Below are 22341 nucleotides of genomic sequence, written 5' to 3' on the forward strand. Positions count from 1 at the left end.
AGTTATAGTAGCTCCAGGAGGTTTTAGAGGGGTAGCTACAGTCAATTTCAGCAAAAGCAGCAAGGACTCCTGGAGCACCTTGCAGACTAAGATTTTGTGGGGGGTAAGCTTTCGTGGGCTGGTGCCCGCTCCGTGCAGCTGACGCCCAAATACATCTTTTAGTCTGCAAGATGGCCCAGGACTCCTAGTTGTTTCACCTGGGTTTTACTCCCCTCCTTTGTCAATGCCCAGACCCAGAACGCGGTCTCATCACCAGCCGTTTGCTACCGTCTGTGAGCAGACGCATCCCAGCAGAGCTCGGGGACGGAGCAGTCGCCACCCAGGAAGGACGAGAAAGGCTATCGCATGCATGGGGCAAGGTGAATCCCACTATAAAGAGGGCTGACCCTTGCTTAGTGGCCAGGCAGAGGTGAAGGAACCAAGCAGGAGCGCACGCCTGCTGGGGCTCCCTTAGCAAATTGGCCTTGACAGTTGAGAATGGTGCAGGAGAAGGGCCCAGAGATATCTCCATCCCGGGAAACAGGGAAGAGCAGGGGGCTGATGGAGACACAACCAGCCCCTTTATCTCCTGCTCTGAGAGCAGGAAATGCGTGGATGAACGTCAGCCCAGCCAAGGGGGAATCTAGAGCGAGTCCCTCGAGGGATTCAGGAGGAACAGAGCAACTCACCGCTGGGTCCTTCCCCTTCTGAACACACTCTTCCTTCTGCCCGGGGAGAGGTGGCCAGTGAATCTGAAATGGAAGACAGGAACCTGAGGCCCAGGCGCTGGCGACACAAGCTAGGGATTGGTGGGAGACAGAGGGAAAGTTCTCCCTTGGGAAGCCACCTCCTCCGTGAGGTTTCTGGAGTTCTAGAAGCAGCAGAGGCGTTGGGCTCCCCAGGCTCTCAGCTTCTGCCAGGTGGATCTGATCCCTTGGCCAAGGCAGCACAGCAGGACACAAAAGCTTCACAGCTTAACCCTTCCAGAGAGCTGATAGGGACCTCTCGCTACTCATAAACATGAAGGGTTAACAGAGCAGGCTGCAGGTGGGAGTGACACAGCCAGGGTCCCTTCCCAAGGCACCCCAGTCCCGACCTGCAGGCCCCTGCTGCTCCAGCTTTGGGGTCCCAGCCCCTCCTCTGAGCTTGGTTGGAATTCACTTTCACGAGTGTAAGCCCCCAGCTTCATGCTCCCTCTCCCACCCACTGTCCATAACCCTGGTAAATCTTTACCCGAGGCACCCAGGGATTTGTAGCATTCTCATGCGGCTAAGCAGAACAGTCTGGATACACAGGAGACTAATTTTTTTTTGTTGTTTTTTAGAAGCGAGACCTTGCTGATCTTCTCATGCCCCCAGGGAGGGCTCACCCGCTCACTGCCAGAGTCACATAACACACTTAATCTTCTGCTGTTTGTCCAAATAAAGCCAAAATTCCAGCCGGCAAAGACAGCGGCTGAAGCGAGAGGGGCTGAGGCACTCAGAAAGACCCTGACATGGGGCCTTGCGGCTCCTGGGCTCCGAAGATGGAAAGACCATTCTTTGCAAAGAGGAGTCCGCTTCCTTACTGCCCCAGTCTACAGGTGGGGAAACTGAGGCATGAGGCAGGGCCGTGACTCTTCCCAGGTCCCTCCCCCTGCGGAAGAGCTGGGAACAGAGCCATGTTTCTCAAGGGCCATTTTAGTGCCCTGCCCACAGAGTGCTAAGGGATAATTAATTAAGATAATTAAGCCTCCTGGAATACTAGCCCCCTTTGGCGCTTCACGAGCACATTTCGCTCTCTCTTTACACCTAAGGAGGGTCCTGCTACCTGTTTTACAACCACACCAACGGCCGCAGAGCAAGTCAGTGCCAGGGCTGGGACTAGAACCCAGGAGGCCTAGAACCCCTCTAACCGCTACGCCACACTGCCACAAGGGAAAGCCCTGGGTCAGGGTCTCCTGTAAGCTGAGTGCTCGGGCAGCTGCCCAGGCAAGGTTCAGGGGCTGCTGGCCGATTAGCAGAGGGCCCACAGCTGCCCAGTGGCCTGTGTTTCTATCTGTGGTGGACACCCGCACATGCCTTGGTGCACATAAAATTGATTCCGCCCCGGGACGGAAGACATCAGAGCGAACACTGGGAGCGTCGCTGTGTGTCTGACAGCTGGGCTTGCGGCGTCCGCCTGCGCTGGGCCCGGGCACGGCCTGACCACCTGAATCCCATGAGCGCCCTGTGTGCGAAAGGTGGCTGCGGCGTGGGGCTGGGGAGGGGCGTCATTCCCCACTGGTGCGCGTGTACCGGTGAGCCAGAGAGCAGGCAAGGGTGTGACGGGTCAGGCAGACTGTGCGTGCGCACAGGAGAGGTCAGGAGACCCCCCTCACCCCAAGAGGCCAAGCCACAGCACCGCTCACTGTGAGGCTCAGGGCCTGGATCTCTCTGCCAGGCCCTGCCTCCGGCCCGGCCGTCCCTCGGGGATTCGGTGCCAGCCCTCAGGCAGGGAGGGGAGCTTGCAGAGTGGACTACAGCCTGCTCTGTAATCCCGCGTGGCACAGGAGCTGGAGAGCTGGGACCAGGCTGAGGCCAGGCTAGCAGGGAACCAGGCCCAGGGGTCTCCTCGCAGGAATGCACCCAGATATGGGTGGTGGGGGGCAGTTTTCTCCCTGGAACAGCGTCACGGAGCGTGGGGTCCCCAGGCCCTGCACCCAGCCGTGACTCTCGCTCAGCAGGAGAGCAGGAGGTGATCAGGCGACAGGGATGCAGCATAGAACAGATCTGTCAGCACAGAAGCCACCAGTACTGTCCATCTTGGGCAGGGGGGCCCAGAGGGGGTCCCCGAGCCAGGCCCTGGTCCTCCTTCCTCCCTCCAGCCAGACCAGACTGCCCCACTCCCCAGCCCAGCTCCAATTTGAACCAGCCGGGCCCTTCCTCCCTCCTTTCCTCTGTTTCTCGGGGAGGAAAGGGGTCACCTGGGGGCCCAGGTTACAAAGAGCAGGGAGGGCCCTGGCCTACGTGTGAGACGTCATCACCCCAAAACTCCCCTCACCACTGCGCACTGAGGCCGTGCCTGGGGAAACTGAGGCACACGCCTGGGGTTGCTACGGGACACCTGCGACCCAACCAGAAGGCAGCATATGGCCTCATTTGAGGGCGGCTCAGAACTCGTCAGGTGAGAGCCCAGCAGGGCAGAGACGGCTCAGCTAACAACGTTATTTCCCGTCTATTAGCAGAGACCGCGGCCCCGGGGCTGTTCAAACAACCCCGCTTCCGGCCAGAGGGGCCTTCAGCCCACGGAGCTGGGGGGAGGCGCTGCGATAAGGTAGCGGCTATTTATTTATTCTACTCACCCGGCTGCAAACGGTGGACGAAGCCGGGCTGCCCACGGCAGGCGCCCACAGCTCCTAATTCAATGTGTGGCAGGCTCGGGCTGCACAGGAAGGGGAGGAAATGAGCTCCAATTACACCGACTTCCCCGGGGACCCAGCCGCTGGCTGTCTTAGGGAAGGGGAGCCCCCACGCTGACTGCCAGGGAGGTTTCCTCGGGTCTCCTCCTCCGGGGGAGAGCGCGCTGGCCGAGGCAGGCCTGGAGAGGGGCCTCCCCAGACTCCTCTCCGCGGGTGCTCACGAGGGACCCGGGGGGAGGCATGGGGGAAGAGCTCGGCTGGGGTGGGAGACAGCCCCCCACAGGGCACATCTGCGGAGTCCAGCTGACACCCTTCCATCCCGCTGGCCAAGCAGGCCAAGAGCCCGCTGGCCTTGGGGAGTCTGCCCCACAGAAGCTGGGGTCGAGCGCTTTGGAAAAGCGCAGCCCTCAACACCGACCGGGCCAAGGAGAGCAGTGGCGGGGGGCGGGGACGCCCACGCGGGCAGGAGCCCCTGGAGAGTCATCTGTGGTGCAGGGGGGCGTGTGAGGCTTTCATTCCCCCAGTTAGGTTGCACGTGCGTCGTACGCTCCCGTAGGGAAGTCACAGGGAGGTAGCCCCGGTAGAGGACAGGCTGACAAACAAACCAGCAGTCACGCAGCCCTTTAACGACGGACAAATACCGTCTTCGGCGATGAGCTTTCGTGGGGCAGACCCGCTTCTTCGGCTCCGGAGAGCGTTACGAAGCGGTCAGGGCCGTACTGGCCACGGCACGTCTCCAGAGCCGAAGAAGCGGGTCTGCCCCACGAAAGCTCACCACCTAATACGTCGTTCGGGTAGTTTCGAGAGAGCTCCAGGGCTGCTGCTTCTGCTGTACCACCCGGGGGGGGGGTGCCTCAGTTTCCCTGGGCACAGCATCAGCGTGAGGCGGTGATGGGATTCCTCACACGTGAGCAGTGGGGGTCCAGGTTCTTTGTAACCTAGGCAACCGGGGGGACCCCTTTCTTCCCTGAGAAACAGGGCAAAGGCAGGAGGAGGGGCCTGGTCGGTTTGAATGGGAGCTGGGCTGCTGTGTGGGGGGAGTCTCAGGGGACTTAGGGAGGGAGAGCCAAGGCCCCGGCTCAGGGCCCCCCTTTGGGCCCCTCTCCCCGAGGGGGATGGTACTGACGGCTTCTGGGTTCTCTACTGATGAGTCAGTTCTACCCTGTGTCCCTGTTGCACCAGCTGAATGAGTCACCTCTGCCTGCGGACGGGGGGCAGGGCCGGGGGACCCCCCACACTCCGTCACACCCTCGAAAGCCAGCCACCCGTGGCTACCGGCCTGCTGTGCCTCCAGCACAGACAGAGACATGTGGGGTGAACTTCTGGGCCCACTGGAGGCCGGAGGTCCCCGGCTCCTGCTGGCATTCCACTGCACCCAACCCAGCCAGCGTCGCATGCATTGCGAGCCCAGCGTGGTACGGCACCGCCCTGCTCAGCCGCGGGTTGGCATTACCTCCCTGGCGCCCGCGCCGGGCTGATCCAGCCGCAGAGAGTAGAGCGCGTCCTTTCCCCCGACGAAGAGCCGGTCACGGTACTCGTCCAGGTAGAGGGAGCGGAAGTCGAGGAAACCCCGGTGGCCGAAGAACAGGCTGGAGCGGTTAGCGACCAAGAGATCTGAAGGCAGAGAACAAAGAGAATCTGGTGACACCGCAGCACACTGGCGAGGCAAGGGGGCAACGCAGATCCTCAGCTCTAGCCCGTCTGCAAACCCAGCACAGTCACGCCCGCTGGCCACCCTCTGCAGAAGCGCCATCATAACCAACTAGAGCAGCCTCAGGGCTGCTCTAACTTGCCCTCTGCTTCCCCATCCCACCGCACGCCCTACGCTGTGGAGAGCGGCTGCAGCATAACACACTCAGGCCCCAGCCCCAGCATGCCCCTGATTTCCACCTCTGCTGGGGTTTGGCTACAGCTGCGGAGACCCCATGCCAGGGCTGTCTCTGCCCACCATGAGGTCCCTCTACATTGCTTCTATCAGCCGTCGCTGCATTGCAGCTGGAGACCCAGACGCCTTCTGCTACAGCGTCCCTGGCTGGGGCAGGCACACAGAGAGGGGTCAAATGCAAACTGATCCAAGCTGCCAGCCACCCCAAACGCCAGCTCCACTTGAGGTGTTTGGTGCCAGTGCCTGCCAGGCCCGGGAGCCGCAGGATGGGCACTCTGACAACCCTGGGAGTGTCACAGAAGGCCCTGTGCACCGGGGTGCCCCGACCTTTGGGGTTCACCCTGTGTTAGTTTCACACCGGGGCCCAGAGCATCAGACCCTCCCTGCAGCGGGGGAGCTCTCACCACGCTTAGGAGGGGCTGGACACAGCCATCATCAGCGGGAGCGAGGACAGGAGGGAAATTAACAGCTGACTAGAGTCCTGAAGATAACACGGATTAAACTCCAGCACACGAGGCAACCCCAGGGACCGCAGGAAAAGGGCCCGGAGGCCAGGAGACCATCGCAAGGGGGAGAAGAGAGCAATGCCCCGGGGACGGGCTGCCTGGGGAATGGAGAAAGGAATTCCGCACTCTGCGAGCCCACGTGCCCCAGCCCCGCTTGCTCCTGCACACCGGGGTGAGGTACCAGCCACACGCACAACGCTTCTGTCCTGGGCACCCTCACTTATGAGCTTTACCAGGGCCATAAAGCCTGCCCCTTGCAGTGCACCCGAGCGACCCACGGCACTGGCATGCCCGAGGAAGGCACCCGCAGCCATGACTCCTTGGGGGAGAGTCCACCTCCGCAGCCCCCAGATCTGCCCTCTCCTTGGATGCATGTGGCCCCATGTGTGTGCGCCGGCCCAGGGAAGGAATGAACGCCCATGCCCCCTTCCCAGCCCCAAGGGGGCGCTCCTGTCCCCACAGCAGAGCAGAGGGAAGGGGAGAAGGCCTGGCCGCCTGGCCGGGGCTCCCCTGTGCATTCCTCCTGCATACCAAGTGAGGAAACCAGCATCCGCCGGAGCAGGCAGCCGGAGCCTGCGGTGCACTGGGGCAACCCGGGAATTCGGGCTGCGGGAGGGAAGACAGCGATTGTGGCTCGCCGCGAGTGAGCTGCCTGCCAAAGGCAGGCCCGGCCAACTTCCCGGGAAGGATGCCAGTCACCCTGGCATTTCCTGGGCCAAGGGAGCACAGCCCCCAGGAGGACAACTCGACGGCTCGCCGAACGCAGCGGGCACCTACGGCTACGCGACAACCCAAAGGTCCCTCTAACTTGTGCCATCCATGCGGAATCAGTTTTGTTGCGCGCGCTGAGGGCTGTACAGCTGCGCACCACCATAGAAACATGCACCACCCACTGCGGCCTCCACCCTCGCTCTGCCCTTGGGCCTGGTGGTCGTGGGCGAGCTGGAGGCACGCCATTGGGAAGCCATCCTCAGCTGGCCATTTTCCAGGCCCCGCTTGTCCTTATCCCCCTGGGCCGCAGACGGGGGACAGGCTGCCTTGGGGATCAGGGGGTGTTACAGGGAGCAGCTGGAACCGGTGCGAACTGACCATGGCTTACAGTCGCCGCTCGCTCGGCGCTCTGGGCTCAGGGGCAGGATCGGAGCTCTCCTGCGGAGAGGGGACGGGTCCCAGTAGCACTACAGCCGCGCACCTGTTACCAATGGCAAGGGGACCAGGCTGTGTCCCTGAGTGACCTTGACCCAGCTCAGAGCGGGTGCAGGGAGGCTTATCGCAGGCCTGGCTCCAGCCTGCCGGCTGCGTGTCTGCAACTCGCTAAGCTGAAAGAGAGGAGATGGCGGTGCCAGCTCCCAGGTGCTCTCTCCCCCCGCCTTAGTTACTGCCAGTCATCTCGGCTCGAGAATCCCCACACCCACGCTGACGCCTAAGGGAAGCCGGAACGGTCCCTTGGTGTCGGGGCGCAGGTGGGGGCAGGGTGCCTCTGGCGGGGGCAGTGGATCAATAAACTGCCCTCTTCCCTTCCAGGACCTGAGCTGGTCGTCTTCCATGAAGCGAGTTCGGCTGTTCTCAGCCGCACTCAAAAACGATCCATCTGCAGCAAGATGCCCCATCCCTGCAATGGGGCAGCAGCCATTTCTCAGGCTCTAGGGGGGCAAGGGGGCGGGGGGTGTTCTGTGGCTCCCAACACCCCAGAGCAAGAGCAGAGGAACCCCCCCAGCACAATGGGGAGCACACATGGAACCAGCACCTCCCAGGGGCGAGAACACCACCGCTGAATCAGCACGGCTCAAGGCGCGCTTTCCCCAGCCTTGCCTGGCGTTGGCTGTGGGATCTCAACGCAGACACACTGGCCTCTGGCCCTACAGCCTCTGCCCTCCCTAGCAAAGCCGGGCACTTCCTCTCCTGGATCAAGCCCTCTGCCACTTGCTGGGCGTGGAGGTGGATTCAGGAAGCGGCTGACAATACAGGGCTGCAGCGTGCTAGTGTAGACAGGGTGCAGGAGGCGTTGCAAGCACCACATCTGCTGGGCTTACCACAGACAGCAAGGTGGTTTTCTGTCTACACTAGGGCCTCCTCCTTCAGCGTTCCCTATAAGCCGAGTGCTCGGAGCTGCCCAGCAGAGATTCAGAGGCTGCCCAGCTGATTAGCGGAGCAACCACAGCCGGCAGTGTGTATTCCTATCGGTGGTGCACCTCCACACATCTCAGTGCGCATAAAATTTATTCTGCCCCAGGTGGAAAAAAATCGCGGGAACCCTGCTCCCCGGCTCCCGCCACCCTGCACCAAAGGTGGCGAGAACCGCTCAGCATGAAAACCTAGTGCAGGCCAGGCCAGCAGAAGAGAAATGGAGTAATTCGAGTTCTCTGCCTACAGTGATAGCAGCCACGTCCAGTGGTTCCCGGTAGCCCCATGAAACATTCGTTCTGCTGTGGCGCGATGGGAACATATGAGTCCAGAACAGCCCACTCCCAAGGGAGACCCTGCCCCGAGCACAGGAGGGTGTCATTCACCGCAGTGACGACCAGCCCCCAGCACATGGAGGGGAGACGGGGGAATTTGTCATCAAGTCCACCAAGTTGGGCCGACGCTGGCGGGCAAGGATGCGGCTCCTTCCTCTGCCTGTGCTTGGGACCCTGGTGGCTCCTTACCCCAGCAGCCGGGACGGTTGGATCTGGAGGAGATGGTGAGCAGCTCAGCGAGGGGGACCCAAGGAAACCCCAGAGCACAAAGCTGCATCGTTCCCTGCCCTCGACGTGCGTTTCCCAAGCAGCCCTGACAACTGCGCAGACTTACACCCAGCTGCGGCCTCTTCCCCTGAAGTCCTCGGCTGCTACCCTTGGGGCTCACGGCCTTTCCCCTCCCAACCTCCGAGTTCAATGATTTCCCAACGAGATTATTTTCCCTGCGGCAGCGGGATCTCTGAGCCGAAGCAGGAGCAAGGCAGGGCAGCAATGAGAGCAAGCCAGGGAGAAAACGGCGTTAGCCGGGCTGGGCAAAGGAGGGAAAATACCGTCCACGCTCCGTCCTGCTGGCTTGGTTCGGCAGGACAGAAATGCCCGCGCTGGCAGGGTGACAGCGCCCACCCATATTTGCACATCTCTTAACCACTCGTGTGCACCTCTTCCTACGCCCAGCACCGCACCCCAGCTGCTCTGCTTGTCCACGCGCCCCGAACGCAGCTCCACACGCCTCCTGTGGGATGCAGCGCGACCCACGCTGCCAGCAGGCAATGCCCAGGGAGCCGAGGGCTACAGCCAAATAAACCAACTTGGCGTTGATTACGGGCCACCAAAGCTCCCCTTCTAATCCTCCCCTGGTGGTATTGGGCGAGGGATCTCCTGCAGCAGCCGGGGCAGCATGCAACACAAATAATGTCCTGAGGCTTTAAAAGGGCACTTAGCCCGCGGCAGGGCTGGCCAACCACTCTGAGCACGGTCACAGGGGCTGTAAACGGCAGCCGAGTTGCTGGGCAGGCGCGAGCCAGACAACAATCCCCCTTCCCCCAAACAGATGGGCCTCCACCTGCAGGGGGCTCGGACGCAGCTACCTCCTCCGCCTCCAAGGCCAAGCTGGGAGAGACAGGGAGCTGTCTGCGGCAGGAGAATCACCCTCAACCAGTGCAATCAAAGCCGGGGAGAGCAGAGACCAGGAGCCCTGCCCCCTCCTCCCTGCCAGCCTCTCGCGAGGTCAGAGGCTGGGGGTGACACCAGGGTCCCTGTAAGCTGAGGGCTGGGGCGGGCACCCCGGAGAGTCAGGTGCTGCCCAGCGGATTAGCAGAGCGCCCCCCAGCCGGCCGATTGAGTTTCTAGCAGTGGTGCCCCTCCGCACAGGCCTCTGTGCATAAAATGTGTTCCACACATGGCTGGCAAAGAACGAGAGGCCCCTTGGGTAACACTCAGCCCTAAAGGCGCTGGCACTGGAGGACTGGGAGACGGCTGGCCTATTACTGCACTTGCTGTCCCAGCCGAGGCCACGCCGGAGCTCTCTGCAGGGAGGGGGCCAGGGCGCGGCTGAGGGGCACCAAGCCAGGCGGACGCCACAGGCCCCGCCCTCCGCTGTGGGCCTCCACTGTGCCCCATGCCTCCAACTCCCTGGTCTCATTCTGCCCGCCCCGTCGCCTCCCCCTGCTCCCTTTGATGAGGTTTCTTTGCCGAGCCCAGCGTTCCCTTCCCTGCGGCTTGTTTTCTTTAGCTGTGTCATTTATTTCCAGCTGACTCTTTGCTTATTTGCACTGGGCTGTGTAATTACTTCTCAGGGGAAGGCAGCTGGGCCGGGGGGATGCAGTCACCCGATCCTGCCAGGGCCCAGAGCCATTTATAACCCAGCCAGACGCCGCAACCCACATCCCACCAATGAGGGTGGGCGGAGACGGGGCAGCCAGATGACAGCGGGCATGGGGAGGAGAAGCCCAGAGAGGGGCGGCAGTGGAGGGACCCAGGAGTGGTTCCAATGGAGAGTGGGCGGCCGTCAAGCCAAGAGACCCCGCCAGGGAGGGAACTGGATGGTTGAGATGGGGCCCAGGGAGCTACACTGCTCCCCCAGAGCCGGTGGGGTAGCTGCATGAGTGGGGCCCCTTGGACCGGGAGCCACAGCTGGGGCTGCCCTTCCAAGGAGCGTGGTTCGGAGAACCGGGCACCCCGGTGCCACTCACTGCGGCTCAGCCCAGGCCCCCCGCGCCCTGCCCAGGCTGGCCACTGCGCACAGACAGGAGGCATTGCCGGGTCGGCCGGCTCCAGGCTCAGGGCTGCAGCTCCCCGGGTGGGCCAAGCCGCAGGAGGGGAGAGCTGGGGAGGAGAAGAGACGAGAGAGGCAAAAGCGGGGAAATCAGTCGGCTGACTGAGTGCTGCCCTTCAGGGAAGGCTCCCGAGGCAACAGGCTGCCAGCTCTCCCACGCGGGCAGCACAGCCACCAACAGCAGCCGGCCCGGGAGCTGGCAACCCTCGGGCAAAGGGGGTCTGGCTGTCCAAAGCCATCATCCCCCAGGCCGCTGCTCAGCTCCTTCACCTGCCTGTGCGCGCGAGCCCCTCCCTCCCTCCCTCCCTCCCCACCCCCACCTCGCCCCTCCAGCCGCTGAGGAAGGAAGGGGTTCACTCAACCCAGACGGAGCTCAGCAAAGCGTGAGGGACGCAGCCGAGCCCCTGGCGCCAGGGCAGAAGATGGGGAACAGGGAGGTGCTGGGACACATCCCCCACATTGCCCTCTGCGCATCCCGGAGAGCAAGATGGGGGTGTCATTAGCGCGGAGTGTCGGCCCGGCCCGGCCCTGGCAAGATTCGGGGGATCGCTGTGGCCATGCGTTTGGGGAGGAGCCGGGCAGCTGGACCAGTGCTGCTTACACCATAACACAAGCCCACCCTGACCCAGTCCATCGAGCCGAGGGCTGGTTCTACACCTGGTTGGACAGATGAGCCCAAGGGATGGGGAAGCAGCCGAGGCCATGGAGAGACGCCCCAGGCTGTGGGTCCCAGAGGCAGAACAGGTGCCCTTATTCATGCTGCCGGGGGAACTCATTTGCCTCCTTCCACACACACAGCCTCAGCCCCAGAGGCACCGCACTGACACAAACAGGAACACACCCCCACGAGCACACTCTTGCCAACACAACCCGCCAAGCAATTGAAAACGCGGTGAGTAGTTTAAAAAGCAAGCGGCGGCCGTGAGAGGCAGATACCAACGTCCGCTCGCCCCCTCCCTCTCCCACGCACATGGGCCTGCCCTGCCCCCAGACATGGAAAGCTCCAGTCCCAGGCTCTGGGCCCCCGCTACCGTGTTAAGTGAGAAGTGGAGCAGCCGAGTCCCTGATCGTAGAGTGCTAGAGCTGGAAGGGACCTCGAGAGGTCATTGAGTCCAGCCCCCGCCTTACAGCAGGACCAAGCACCATCTAGACCATCCCCGAGAGGCGTCCCTCTGACCTGCTCTTCAAGATCTCCAGTGGTGGAGATTCCACATCCTCCCTTGGCAATTTATTCCAGGGCTTCAGCACCCTGACAGTTGGGAAGATTTTCCTAATGTCCAACCGGAACCTCCCTGGCTGCAGCTTAAGCCCGTTGCTCCTTGTCCTGTCCTCAGAGGCCAAGGAGATAATTTCTCTCCCTCCTCCTTGTAACCCTCTTTTACGTACCTGAAAGCTGCCGTCACGTCACCTCTCAGCCTTTGCGTTTCCAAACTAAACCGCCCCCGTTTTCGTCAGTGGTCTCTCGTAGCTCAGCCGCTCCCGCCCTTCAATCATGTTCGTCGCTCTTCTCTGAGCCTTCTCCAGTTTGGCCGCAGCCTTCCTGAAACGCGGCGCCCAGAACTGGACACAACTCACCAGCTGGGGCCTCAGCAGCGTGGGATAGAGCAGAAGCAGGACTCCTCGTGTCTTGCTTAGGACACTCCTGTTAATACGTCCCAGAAGGATGTTGGCATTTTTTGCAGCGGAGTCACCCTGCTGGCTCACAGTTAGCGCGTGGTCCGATAGCTGCTCCCTCGGTGACAAAGCCCCTCACTCCGGAAGAGCTCATGCCCGACGCCAGGAAAGGAAATCCACGGCCACTCCCAGCTGAAAGCACCAACACCTGGCCCCAGTCTTGCGGGGGGTCCCGGCCTTCCCCCCGCCCATCAAGCTCTCGCACGGCAGCTCAGGCCCTGCCTCCGCGGTCTCCCTGGCCCCCATGACCAGGAACGGGCTGTGCTAGGCAATCAGGGATTTCCTCCTCAATACCCCCAGCCCACTAGCTCCGCAGCTGACAGGAGCTGGAAAGGGTTAGCCGTCTCCGCAGGCCGCGCGGCACAAACATACCAACCCGCCAAGGCCGCAGCCGCCAACAGAAGCCAGATCTGCTCACCCCACACCCGTGTAGAGCCAGCTGCGGGGTTCCCATCACTCAGCCATGACACTGCCAGCGTAGGTGGGGGAAACAAGGAGCCCTCAGTGTTTTACTTTCGCCAGAGGTTAGTAGGCATCCTTCAGTCTGCATAGACTATGGATCGCGCCCTTTAAAGTTTCAATTGAGGACTTCATTTACAGCATCTATTGTGACTATGAAGACCCACACGAGAGTGACAGTCCTTGCTGCATCTCTTGCAGATGTGGTGGGTGTCTGGCAAGTCCTTATTGTGCTTTCTGTGCGCTCGCTGCTCCTCTGCTAGCTGTCTGATCTTCAACTCGCCCTTCTGAAGGCCCTTGTGTAACCCCTGCCTCCATCTGCTGCGGTCGTCTGCTAGTTCTTCCCAGTTGTCCAGCTCAATGTCTACCTCTCCGAGGTCTCTCTTGCAGACATCTTTGTAGCGCAACTGGGGGCGTCCGGGAGGTCTTTTGCCAGAGGCTAGCTCACCATACAGGATGTCTTTAGGAATCCTTCCATCATTCATCCTGTGGACGTGGCCAAGCCAGCGGAGTCGACGCTGCCTGAGGAGGGTGTGCATGGTTGGGATTCCAGCTTGCTCGAGGACGGCGGTGTTGGTCACTCTGTCCTTCCATGATATTCCAAGGATGCGCCTGAGGCAGCGCAAGTGGAAGACGTTCAGCCTCTTTTCCTGGCGGGCATACAGGGTCCAAGTCTCGCTGCCGTAAAGGAGGGTGCTGAGGATGCAGGCTCTGTAGACTTGCATTTTGGTGTGAGTGTACAGCTTGTTGTTATTCCACTCTCTTGCTGAGTCTGGACAGAGTTGTGGCCGCTTTTCCGATCCTCCTATTTAGCTGAGTGTCCAACGACAGGGTGTCAGTGATGGTGGATCCGAGGTAAACGAACTCGTGGACGACCTCTAACGTATAGTTGTCAATGCTGATTGATGGGGATTCAGCAACATCCTGACCGAGTACGTTTGTTGTCTTTAGGCTGATGGTAAGTCCAAAGTCCTTGCACGCTTTGGAGAACCGATCCAGCAGTTTTTGAAGCTGGTCTTCTGTGTGAGACACTAGAGCAGCATCGCCTGCGAACAGCATGTCTCTGATGAGGACTTCCCGCACCTTAGACTTAGCTTTCAGCCTTGCAAGGTTAAACAGTTTCCCATCAGATCTTGTGTGCAGCAAGATGCCCTCTGTTGAAGATCCAAAGGCATGCTTCAGGAGGAGTGCGAAGAAGATCCCGAACAATGTCAGAGCAAGCACGCATCCTTGTTTGACACCGCTCCTGATTCTGAAAGCATCCGATAATGCGCCGTCATGTTGGATGGTTCCTCTCATGTCTTTGTGGAACGACTGGATCATCTTGAATAACCGTGGAGGACAGCCTATCTTGTGGAGCAGTTTGAACAGACCATCCCTGCTGACCAAGTCAAAGGCCTTGGTCAGGTCGATGAAGGCTATGTAGAGTGGCTTCCTCTGCTCCCTGCACTTCTCCTGCAGCTGCCTCAGAGAGAAGACCATATCAACGACAGACCTCTCTGCGCGGAATCCGCACTGCGATTCGGGGTACACCCTCTCAGCAATCTTCTGGAGTCTGCCAAGGATGACGCGAGCGAACAGTTTACCAGTGATGCTTAGGAGGGAGATTCCACGGTAGTTGTTGCAGTCGCTTCTGTCTCCTTTGTTCTTATACAACGTTACAATGTTAGCGTCGCGCATATCCTGTGGAACCTCACCCTCTCTCCAGCACAGGCACAGTAGCTCATGTAGGGGGTCCAGGAGTGTGTCCGCGGCACATTTGATTACCTCTGGTGGTACCATCCTGGCCAGGGGCCTTTCCTGCTGCAATGCTGTCGATGGCTCTCTTCAGTTCATCCACAGTCGGTTCTTGACCCAGTTAGTCCATTACTGGTAGGAGACATTCACCCAATTCCCATTGACCCAATTGGCCAGAGGTTGGTGCTGAGCTAATGCTGCAGGTCGGCTGGAGGAGACGCACGCGCTGTCTCGCGCCGAGATTTTTGTGGTCTTTCCCTGAGCCGAAGAAAGGCCGTTTTCTGGAGAGAGCAGGTGGTCTAGCGGGCAGCCGAGGCAGCCTGGGTTCTAGCCCCAGCTCTCCCAGGACCTGTTTGTTCCTCTTTCCTCCTCCCACTTAAGCTGCAAGCTCTTGGGGCCCGGCCTGGGTTTCTGCAGCATGGAACACGCTGCTCCCTTCCAAACCAATGCCCTTCCCGTCCTCAGCCCCACTGCTGGCGTCCTCCTGCTGCTTGGCCCCCCGACCCCGCACCAACCGTTCTCTGCACCACGAATGCCACCGCCTCCCCCGGCCCCACTCCCACAGCACCACGCTCCCCCGATCCTCCAGGAGGCTGTCTCCCTGTGGGCCTTCTCCCGGCACGCTGTCTTCCAGGGATACAGGCTGGGCAGGGACAACCCCAGTGTCCTCATGGGGAGCTCAGAGCTCCGTCAGCCACAGGCCACAAGCCCCACCAGCCGTGGAGCGCTGCAGGTGCTTCAGATCTAACCCCACTGGAGATGGGGCCTTTCCCGCACCAAGTCCCCTGCTGGCAGGGGCAGGGAGGCCCAGCTGCAGTTCCTGCAAGGTCGTGCTGAAGCTCGGAGCCACGCTACCCTCCCAGCCTGCTGCAAAGGGCACGGTTACAGCCCTGCCATTTCCTCCGTCCTACAGGATTTCCCTCCCCGCCACTGCTGCCAGGTCTTCAAAGAGCCACCGAGGCTGGCACAGCTCCGGGCAGGACGGGAGATTCCCAGGACGGGGACGTGGCGGTGGAAATCAACAGGATGCAAGCTGGGCTGCTGCCTGGGATAGGGCAGGACTCCTGCTGCCCAGCCCCCGGCTGGCAGCACTTCCCACTGGCAGAACGGCAAGCTGTACGCTCTGCCCTAGGCGTGTGGGGATGCGGTGCCAGCAGCAGTACGATGGAAAGGGACCTAGGGGTTATGGTGGATGAAAGGCTGGATATGAGTGACCATTGTGCCCTTGTAGCCAAGAAGGCTAACGGCACACTGGGGTGCACCAGGAGGAGCATTTCCAGCAGATCTGGAGAAGGGGTTGTTCCCCTCTATTCGGCACCGGTGAGGCCTCATCTGGAATCCTGCATCCAGTTTTGGGCCCCCCACTATAAAAAGGATGTGGATTTGCTGGAGCAGGTTCAGCAGAGGGCAACAAAAATGATTAAAGAGCTGGAGCACAAGACCTGTGAGGAGAGGCTGAGGGATGTGGGCTTGTTTGGTTTACAGTAGAGAAGGATGAGGGATGATTTAATAGCAGCCTTCAACGTCCTGAAGGGGAGCTGTAAAGAGGGTGGAGTGAGGCTGCTCCCATTAGTGACAGGTGACAGAACAAGGAGCGATGGTCTGACGTTACAGAGGGGGAGGTGTAGGTTGGATATTAGGAAAAACTACTTCCCCAGGAGGGTGATGAAGCACTGGAATGTGTTGCCTAGAGAGGTGGTGGATTCTCCATCCCTTGAGGTTTTTAAGTCCCGGCTGGACAAGGTCCTGGCTGGGATGACTTAGTGGGGGTTGGTCCTGCTTGAAGCAGGGGGCTGGACTAGATGGCCTCCTGAGGTCCCTTCCAGCCCTGGGATTCTATGATCCTATGATTCCACCAGGGAAACCCCAGCCCCAGAGTCACAGCCACCCTGGGGGGCAAAACTTCCCCCCAGAGCAACGCAGGCAAAACTGGGCCTGCCCTGTTTGTGCTGCCCCTGGCTCCCCAACTCGCCTGCAGCGTTCCCCACCGCCCTGTCAGACCCGGCTGCGCTGCCCTGGCCTGCCCCACTCGCAGACCTGGTAGTTCCTCCAGCCCCACAGATGGGCCTGTGGCGTTTTCCTATTGCTAGACAGCGCTAATATTTTCCCACCTCAGAATATCACTGGCAAGGCTCCTCGCTCTTTTATTGCTCCAGAAAACTATCCCCGGCAAAGTCCTCCACAGCCTGGCAGCTTTCCTGGCTGCATTAATCCCCCAGAGCAGCCGTGCGGGGAGAGGGGGCTGCTCCCTGCCAGAGGCAAAGGCCCCCCCCAGACAGTTGGGCTTTCTTCCCAAGACCAGAAGAGCCATCGAGCCGGCCCCGGCTAAGCAGCTACAAACAAAGCTCTGCTGGCAGCCTCGGCGGACGGGTCCCTCCAGGCCTGCTCACCCCCAGACCTCCCCCACCCCCCCACGCCGAAGCTGGCATCTCACCCGCCGGGGTTTAGGTCCAGCGCAGAAAGTGGGGAGGTCACCCCCGCCCCATCCCATCCCCAGTTGCTCGTCAGACACTAGGCTGCTGTGACACCAGCCCCATTGGAAGGGGCGTGGCCCGCCGGGCGGTTGTGGGGCAAGGCGGTACCAATGTGGTGCCGGGGGGCCAGGGGAGCAGTGCACACCCAATACAGTGTCTCTTTCCAGTGGGGGCTGGGCGGCCTCTGCCTGCAGGGTCCAGCCCGCTCCTGGCCGGTGTGCTGGGGAAGCAGTGGGAGCCCAGCTCAGCTGGCCCAGCTGCTGTTTTGTCTGGTGGCTGAGCCAGGAGCCGCGCAGAGCAGGCTGCGGCCGGCGGGACGGACAGCCCAGAGCAGGAAGTGGGGCAGAGGTTCAGAGCCCCGTCTGAGGCAGCCCGTGCGCCTCCTTCCCCAGCTGGCAGGTCCTGTCCTGGAGTGTTTCCTCTGAGTCACTCAGACACCCCCCTGGGAGAACCCCGCCCTGTCCCCCTGGGCCCTGCAAAGAACAAACCCAGAGGCCGCCTGCCGCACCTGCGGCAACATGAGACACAGCCCCGGCCTCTACCCGGCAGACAGGAGACCTGAGTGGAAGTCCAGCCTGTATCCCTGCATGACATCAGACAGGTCACGGCACCTCGGTGCCTCAGTTTCCCCAGCTGTAAAATGGGATGGACGCTGCTTGGCTTGGAGATCTGGCCAGGAACGCCACCCTAGAGCGCTGACGCAGAGTTAAGGGCACCAGGACACAGGGTCCTGGAAGCCAGACCCTGGGGCAATCCGCCCGCTCCAGAGAGTACCTAGGTGCCAGTCCCTTGCCCCAGCCCGGATCCAAGCAGCTCCCCGTGTAATTCACCCCTGTATGGTGCAGCGTGTGGGTGGCGTTTTCAGGGCTACAGGGCTTCTCCCTCGGAGCTCCCTGACTGCACAGAGCCTGCAGCCCGAACGCAGAGATAACTCCCAGGGAGAGAGGGAGGACAAAGCAGGAACACCCCCAGGCTTCGGCTGCATCATTGCAAGGCGCCCCGGTGCGCAGCCTGGAACCAGAGCAGCGTGGCCCTGGGGCATTTCATGGGGCAAATCTCCCAGCAGCCCTTAATCGACCCCAGCTGAAGGGCCGCAGTGACCCCTGTCAAGTGCCTTCCAGCCACGAGCTGAACCTCAGCCACACACAGGGCAGGACTTTCAATCCCCACCTGCGGCGGGGTGGGGGAACTGAGGCACTGCACGACGTTATCAGCTCCAGGCGCACCTCCAGGGACAGAGGAGTCGCGGCCCCCCCCAGGGTTAGCCGGCCAGTAACCAAGCCTGGGCTAGAGCTCGAGTCCTCCTGACTCCTTCACAGCCCCAGCCCCAGCAGTGAGCAGCAAGCAAGCGACAAGGGGTGTGGGATTCCTGCAGCTTCCCCCGGCAGCTGCTCCCCACAGAGGACCGGGGCGCAGACCGGGAAGCACCCGCTGCTTGCAGGATTTCACGGTCCAGCTCTGCTCCTGCCCCTTCCATGCACAGCCCAAATCCACCAGCGCCGAGAACCTCAGCCGCCCCCCAGCCCTGCCCCCCCCATGGGAGGGAGGAGAGGCTCAGCACCCCGGCCAACCCATGAACAAGCTGTAAACAGGCCGGGGGGCCCCTTGAACAGGAGCAGCAGGAGCAGCACCTCCTGCGGGCACCCGGCCCCCTCCCTGGGCAAGAGGCTGCAGCGCATGTTAGTGCCCGGCAATCCGTGCTGGGGCTGCTTCCCTCCCTCCCGCCGGCCAGATTCCAGCTCCGGGCACTCCCGCCGGCGTTGGCATCACCGCCGCTTGTTTCGCAAAAGCCCCGGTTCTTCCCAAAGGCCCCTCCGGCTCCCTGTTCCAACCAATCACAGCCTCCCAGCAGGCAGAGGGTAGACATCTGTGGGTGGTGCACATCAGCATGTGTGCTGGTGCATGTAACAAAATTTATTCTGCCCCAATGAAAAAAATTAGGGGGCGCACTGACCAGGACCGGTGGGTTCTCCTCCTGTCTCTGCCAGGCTGGTGGTGGGACTCCAGGTAAGTCAACTCCAGCCTCTGTGTGATGGCTCCTCCACCAGTAACAGAAACAATCTCAATCCACCGCTCTGGGCGGCTTCGTCGATCTGTGCTTCCGCCAGTCACAGTGGGGCTGCCCAGATTGAGCCTGGCGGGGTTGGCCCAGTTTCAGATCGGCTGTGCCGGTGGACATCCGTTGCCAGACGGCGACGGAGTGAGGGGGACTCGCCTGCGGAGCCGAAAGGAGCAACTGGCGCACCGGAGGCAGGGAAGAGCGACCGTGGGCCAGGCAGGGCAATTGGCCGAGCCACCGCGCCCAGAGGGTTAGCCGAAGCAAGCAGCTGCAATGCGGCGAGCCCTGCCCCAAGGCTGCTCTCGCCTTGGTCCAGTTCGCTTCCAAGGTGCTCTCACGTTGTCTCTGCAAACGCAGGTGGTTCGGGGGCCAAATCCCGGGCAGCCGAGGAGCATTAAGAGAGGGGAAAGTAAACCCAGGTGCATCGGTTCCAGACCCGGGCGCACCGGAGAGGTGGACAGCAGAGGAGGGGACCTGCAGATGGCAGCTCTTTGCCTTCCTTTGCCAGCAGGGACCACTGCAGCCAGACGGCCCACGGAACAGACTGGAAGATGGCCACCGAGCCCGGGGGCTGAACAGGGCTCCGCTGCCCTCTCCAGTGGGGATCCCAGGGTACAGCGGGTAGCTCTTCCACCAGCTGGGCACAGGCAGGCGCAAGACCAACACCCGGCCTGCTCCTTTGGGGGGGAGCGCCAAGCACGTCCCCAGGCGGGAAGAAAGGGGGAAGGTGCCTGGAGCGCCACGGGGGCTCCCAACCCGCTCCGGTACCCCCGGCAGGCTGGGTGGGGAAGTGACGCTGCAGCAGAAAGCCAGCGCCACCAGCCGCTGGGAAGACAGAGCGACCCCTTTGGAGGGGGGCTGCCCAGGAGTCTTGACGTTTTCCAGGGCCAGGCGGAGGGGTTTGCCCCAGCCTGGAGAGCGAATGTTCCCCAGGGAGGCGCAGCTGCTGCTCGGGATTCCTCCACAGGGCCAGAGCCCTTGGACTCTGCAACAGGACCCTCCTCCAAGCCCATTTCCGCAGACCTTTCTCCCCCTCCCCGCAGGAGGAGCCGGGCTCTGGAGCTGCCCTGCTGGGGTCTCTGCCAAGCGGGAGTCTCCAGGGGCAGCAACTCAAGGACAGTGGGTTTTCTGCAGGACTCTTTCCGGCTAACGAGCTGCAGCGCGTCGCGCACATAGACCAGGGGACCGCAGGCCGATCCAAGGGCCAGAAGCCACCTTCCTTTCCAAGAGATCCCAGGACTCCAGGCCTGGTTCTTCCCCTGCTCTTACGGGATGTATCTGGGGCCGACACAGGATTCCAGCTCAGGTTTTCTGCCATAGGGCTCGGCAGTCCAGCTCAGGTCCCCTCCGCCTGCACGGGTGCTGGGCTCAGTCCATCCCAGGCAGAGCAAACACTACAACAAGAAGGGACCTCGAGAGCTCACCGAGTTCGGTCCCCTGCCCTCATGGCAGCACCAAGCACCAGCTCGATGCTAGATCAGCGATTGCCAACGTGTTCCGCACCCCGGCGCACCCCCGCTTTTCAGCTGAGCCCACTGCTCGGCGTGTGCTTACATTGACCGGGCCTACGGGCCAACCAGAGAGCTTTGCACCGCAACAGCTAAACGTGGATGAAACGCATTCGTCTCTCAAACGCACCGACCTGGACCGCGAGCCAGGACGCCTTTGCAAAGGCTGCTCAGCGCCACCCTGCGATGCTGAGCAAACGAGGAACCACTGGCAGCAGACCCCATCCCCGCCAGCCTGCTGGAGCCAGGAGGCAGCATTTAAACCACATCCCAGCTCCAACGGGCTCCGGCCTTCCCCCCCACCGCGCCGCGACCGGGAGTGCAGACGGGCTCCCCGCCAGCTCGTTCGGGCTGGGAAGCAGCATTTCTACTGGCTCCCAGCACAAACGGGGTCCTGTACGGTCGGCAATGCCCCTCCTGGCGGCTCTGCAAAGACCGACCGCGAGCCGCGAGCCAGCCGGGATTCAGGACATCAGTCCTCACGCACTGCTCTGCAAAGAGCCACAGTGCCCTGTCCTCAGAGGCCAAGGAGCACAATTTTCTCCCTCCTCCTTGTAACACCCATTTTGGTACTTGAAAGATGCTCTCAGATCCCCTCTCACCCAAACTAAACTTTTCCAAACTACGCCAGCCCAGTTCTGTCCCTCGTCCCCCAGAGCTCCTGCTCTCTAGGCCTTTCAGTTGCTTGTTTCTGGACCTTTGCCAATTTCGCCACATCCTTCCAGAAACGTGGGGCCCAGCGCCGGGACGCAGCACTCCAGTCAGGCCTCGTTCTGATGCCCCTCCTCGCGCCAGATTCCCACCATCCCCGCCCCACGGCTTTTGCACCTGGCTCAGGCCAGCTCCACCCCGGGAGCACGGATCCGCGACGGCTGCAGCCTGCTCCAGGGAGTGATTCTCAGCAGCGCTAGCCTGAATCTCCCCGACTCTGCCGTGCGGCTCCGGCCGCGGGGGCCCGGGGCTGTGCTTGGGCTGCCCGGCTCTTGGTCCTTAGAGCAGCCTGCAGCACAAGGCACAGAAGAGCCCAGATACCGGGCGGGAGGCTGAGACAGTCCCAGCAGCCCAGCCAGAGGCCTCAGCTCCTGTAATGGAGTGGGGGGAGTGCATGTGAGAGTCAGGCTGGATGTCTGATGCAAGCAGCAGCTCCCAGTGGCTAAGGATGACCCTGGGGCTACAACTGACAGGTGACACCTCTGCCCTGAACAAAGAGGAGAAAGGAGCTAAGCTGGGTTTTTGAATCGGGGGCGGCAGTTAGGAAGTGGGGAAAAAAGGAGCTGGAAGGCAGCCAGCCTGAGGAGGGGGAAAGCTACACCCCAGAGGGGCACCCCTCGGGGTCTTCTCCCCAGGACGGGTTGGAAGGACTGTCTCTGGCTGCTGTGCTATCGCTTCTGTAAAAAACGGGGCATCTGTTGCCTAATAAACCTTCTGTTGTACCTGCTGAGTGAGAGTCTCTCCTGCCAGCGGACGGGGTGCAGTGCAGGGGAACCCCTAAACCCCATCACACTGGTGTTAGAAGTGGGATGCACTGCACCCACGGACGAGCTCCCAGCAGTGGCTGTCTAAGCACAAGAGAAGGAAGGAGTCTCACAAGAGCCAGAGGGGGAGCAGAGCAATTCCTGCAGCTGCTGCTGGTGAGTGGATACCCCAGGAGGCAGCGGGGAGATGGATTATACCCGACTCCTGAAGGCAGAGCTGGCGGGGCTGTGCAGAGAGAGGGGCCTGACCGTGGGGAAGGCGACCAAGGCTCAGCTGATTGTCCAGCTGGAAGAGAATGACCGATCCGGGGGGGCAGAGCCTGTCCCGGCAAAAAGTGGCCGGTCAGCCTCGGGAAGCGTTTCGGATTCTCCAACAGGAGCAGGGGCTCGACGCCATCAGACAGAGGCGGTGCCCGCCAGGTCGCACTCAGCTAGCGGTGGTCCATCGCGGGCAGAGTCCCCCGCCGCAAAT

General features: G+C 61.5%; 1 protein-coding gene across 2 annotated transcripts in view; it reads right to left on the bottom strand.

Annotated features, from left to right (window-relative positions):
* SEMA3G (semaphorin 3G) overlaps positions 1–22341 on the bottom strand; it is a 69140-nt gene that overhangs the window by 34668 nt on the left and 12131 nt on the right. For both annotated transcript variants that reach the window (XM_075005136.1, XM_075005137.1), the window contains exons 2-3: positions 4812–4972; positions 669–731 (exon numbers count right to left, since the gene is read on the bottom strand). In XM_075005136.1, coding sequence (XP_074861237.1) covers positions 669–731; positions 4812–4972 — 224 coding nt within the window. The remainder of the gene's footprint in view (positions 1–668; positions 732–4811; positions 4973–22341) is intronic.

Source organism: Carettochelys insculpta, chromosome 11, assembly GCF_033958435.1.
Source record: "Carettochelys insculpta isolate YL-2023 chromosome 11, ASM3395843v1, whole genome shotgun sequence".
NCBI lineage: Eukaryota > Metazoa > Chordata > Testudines > Carettochelyidae > Carettochelys > Carettochelys insculpta.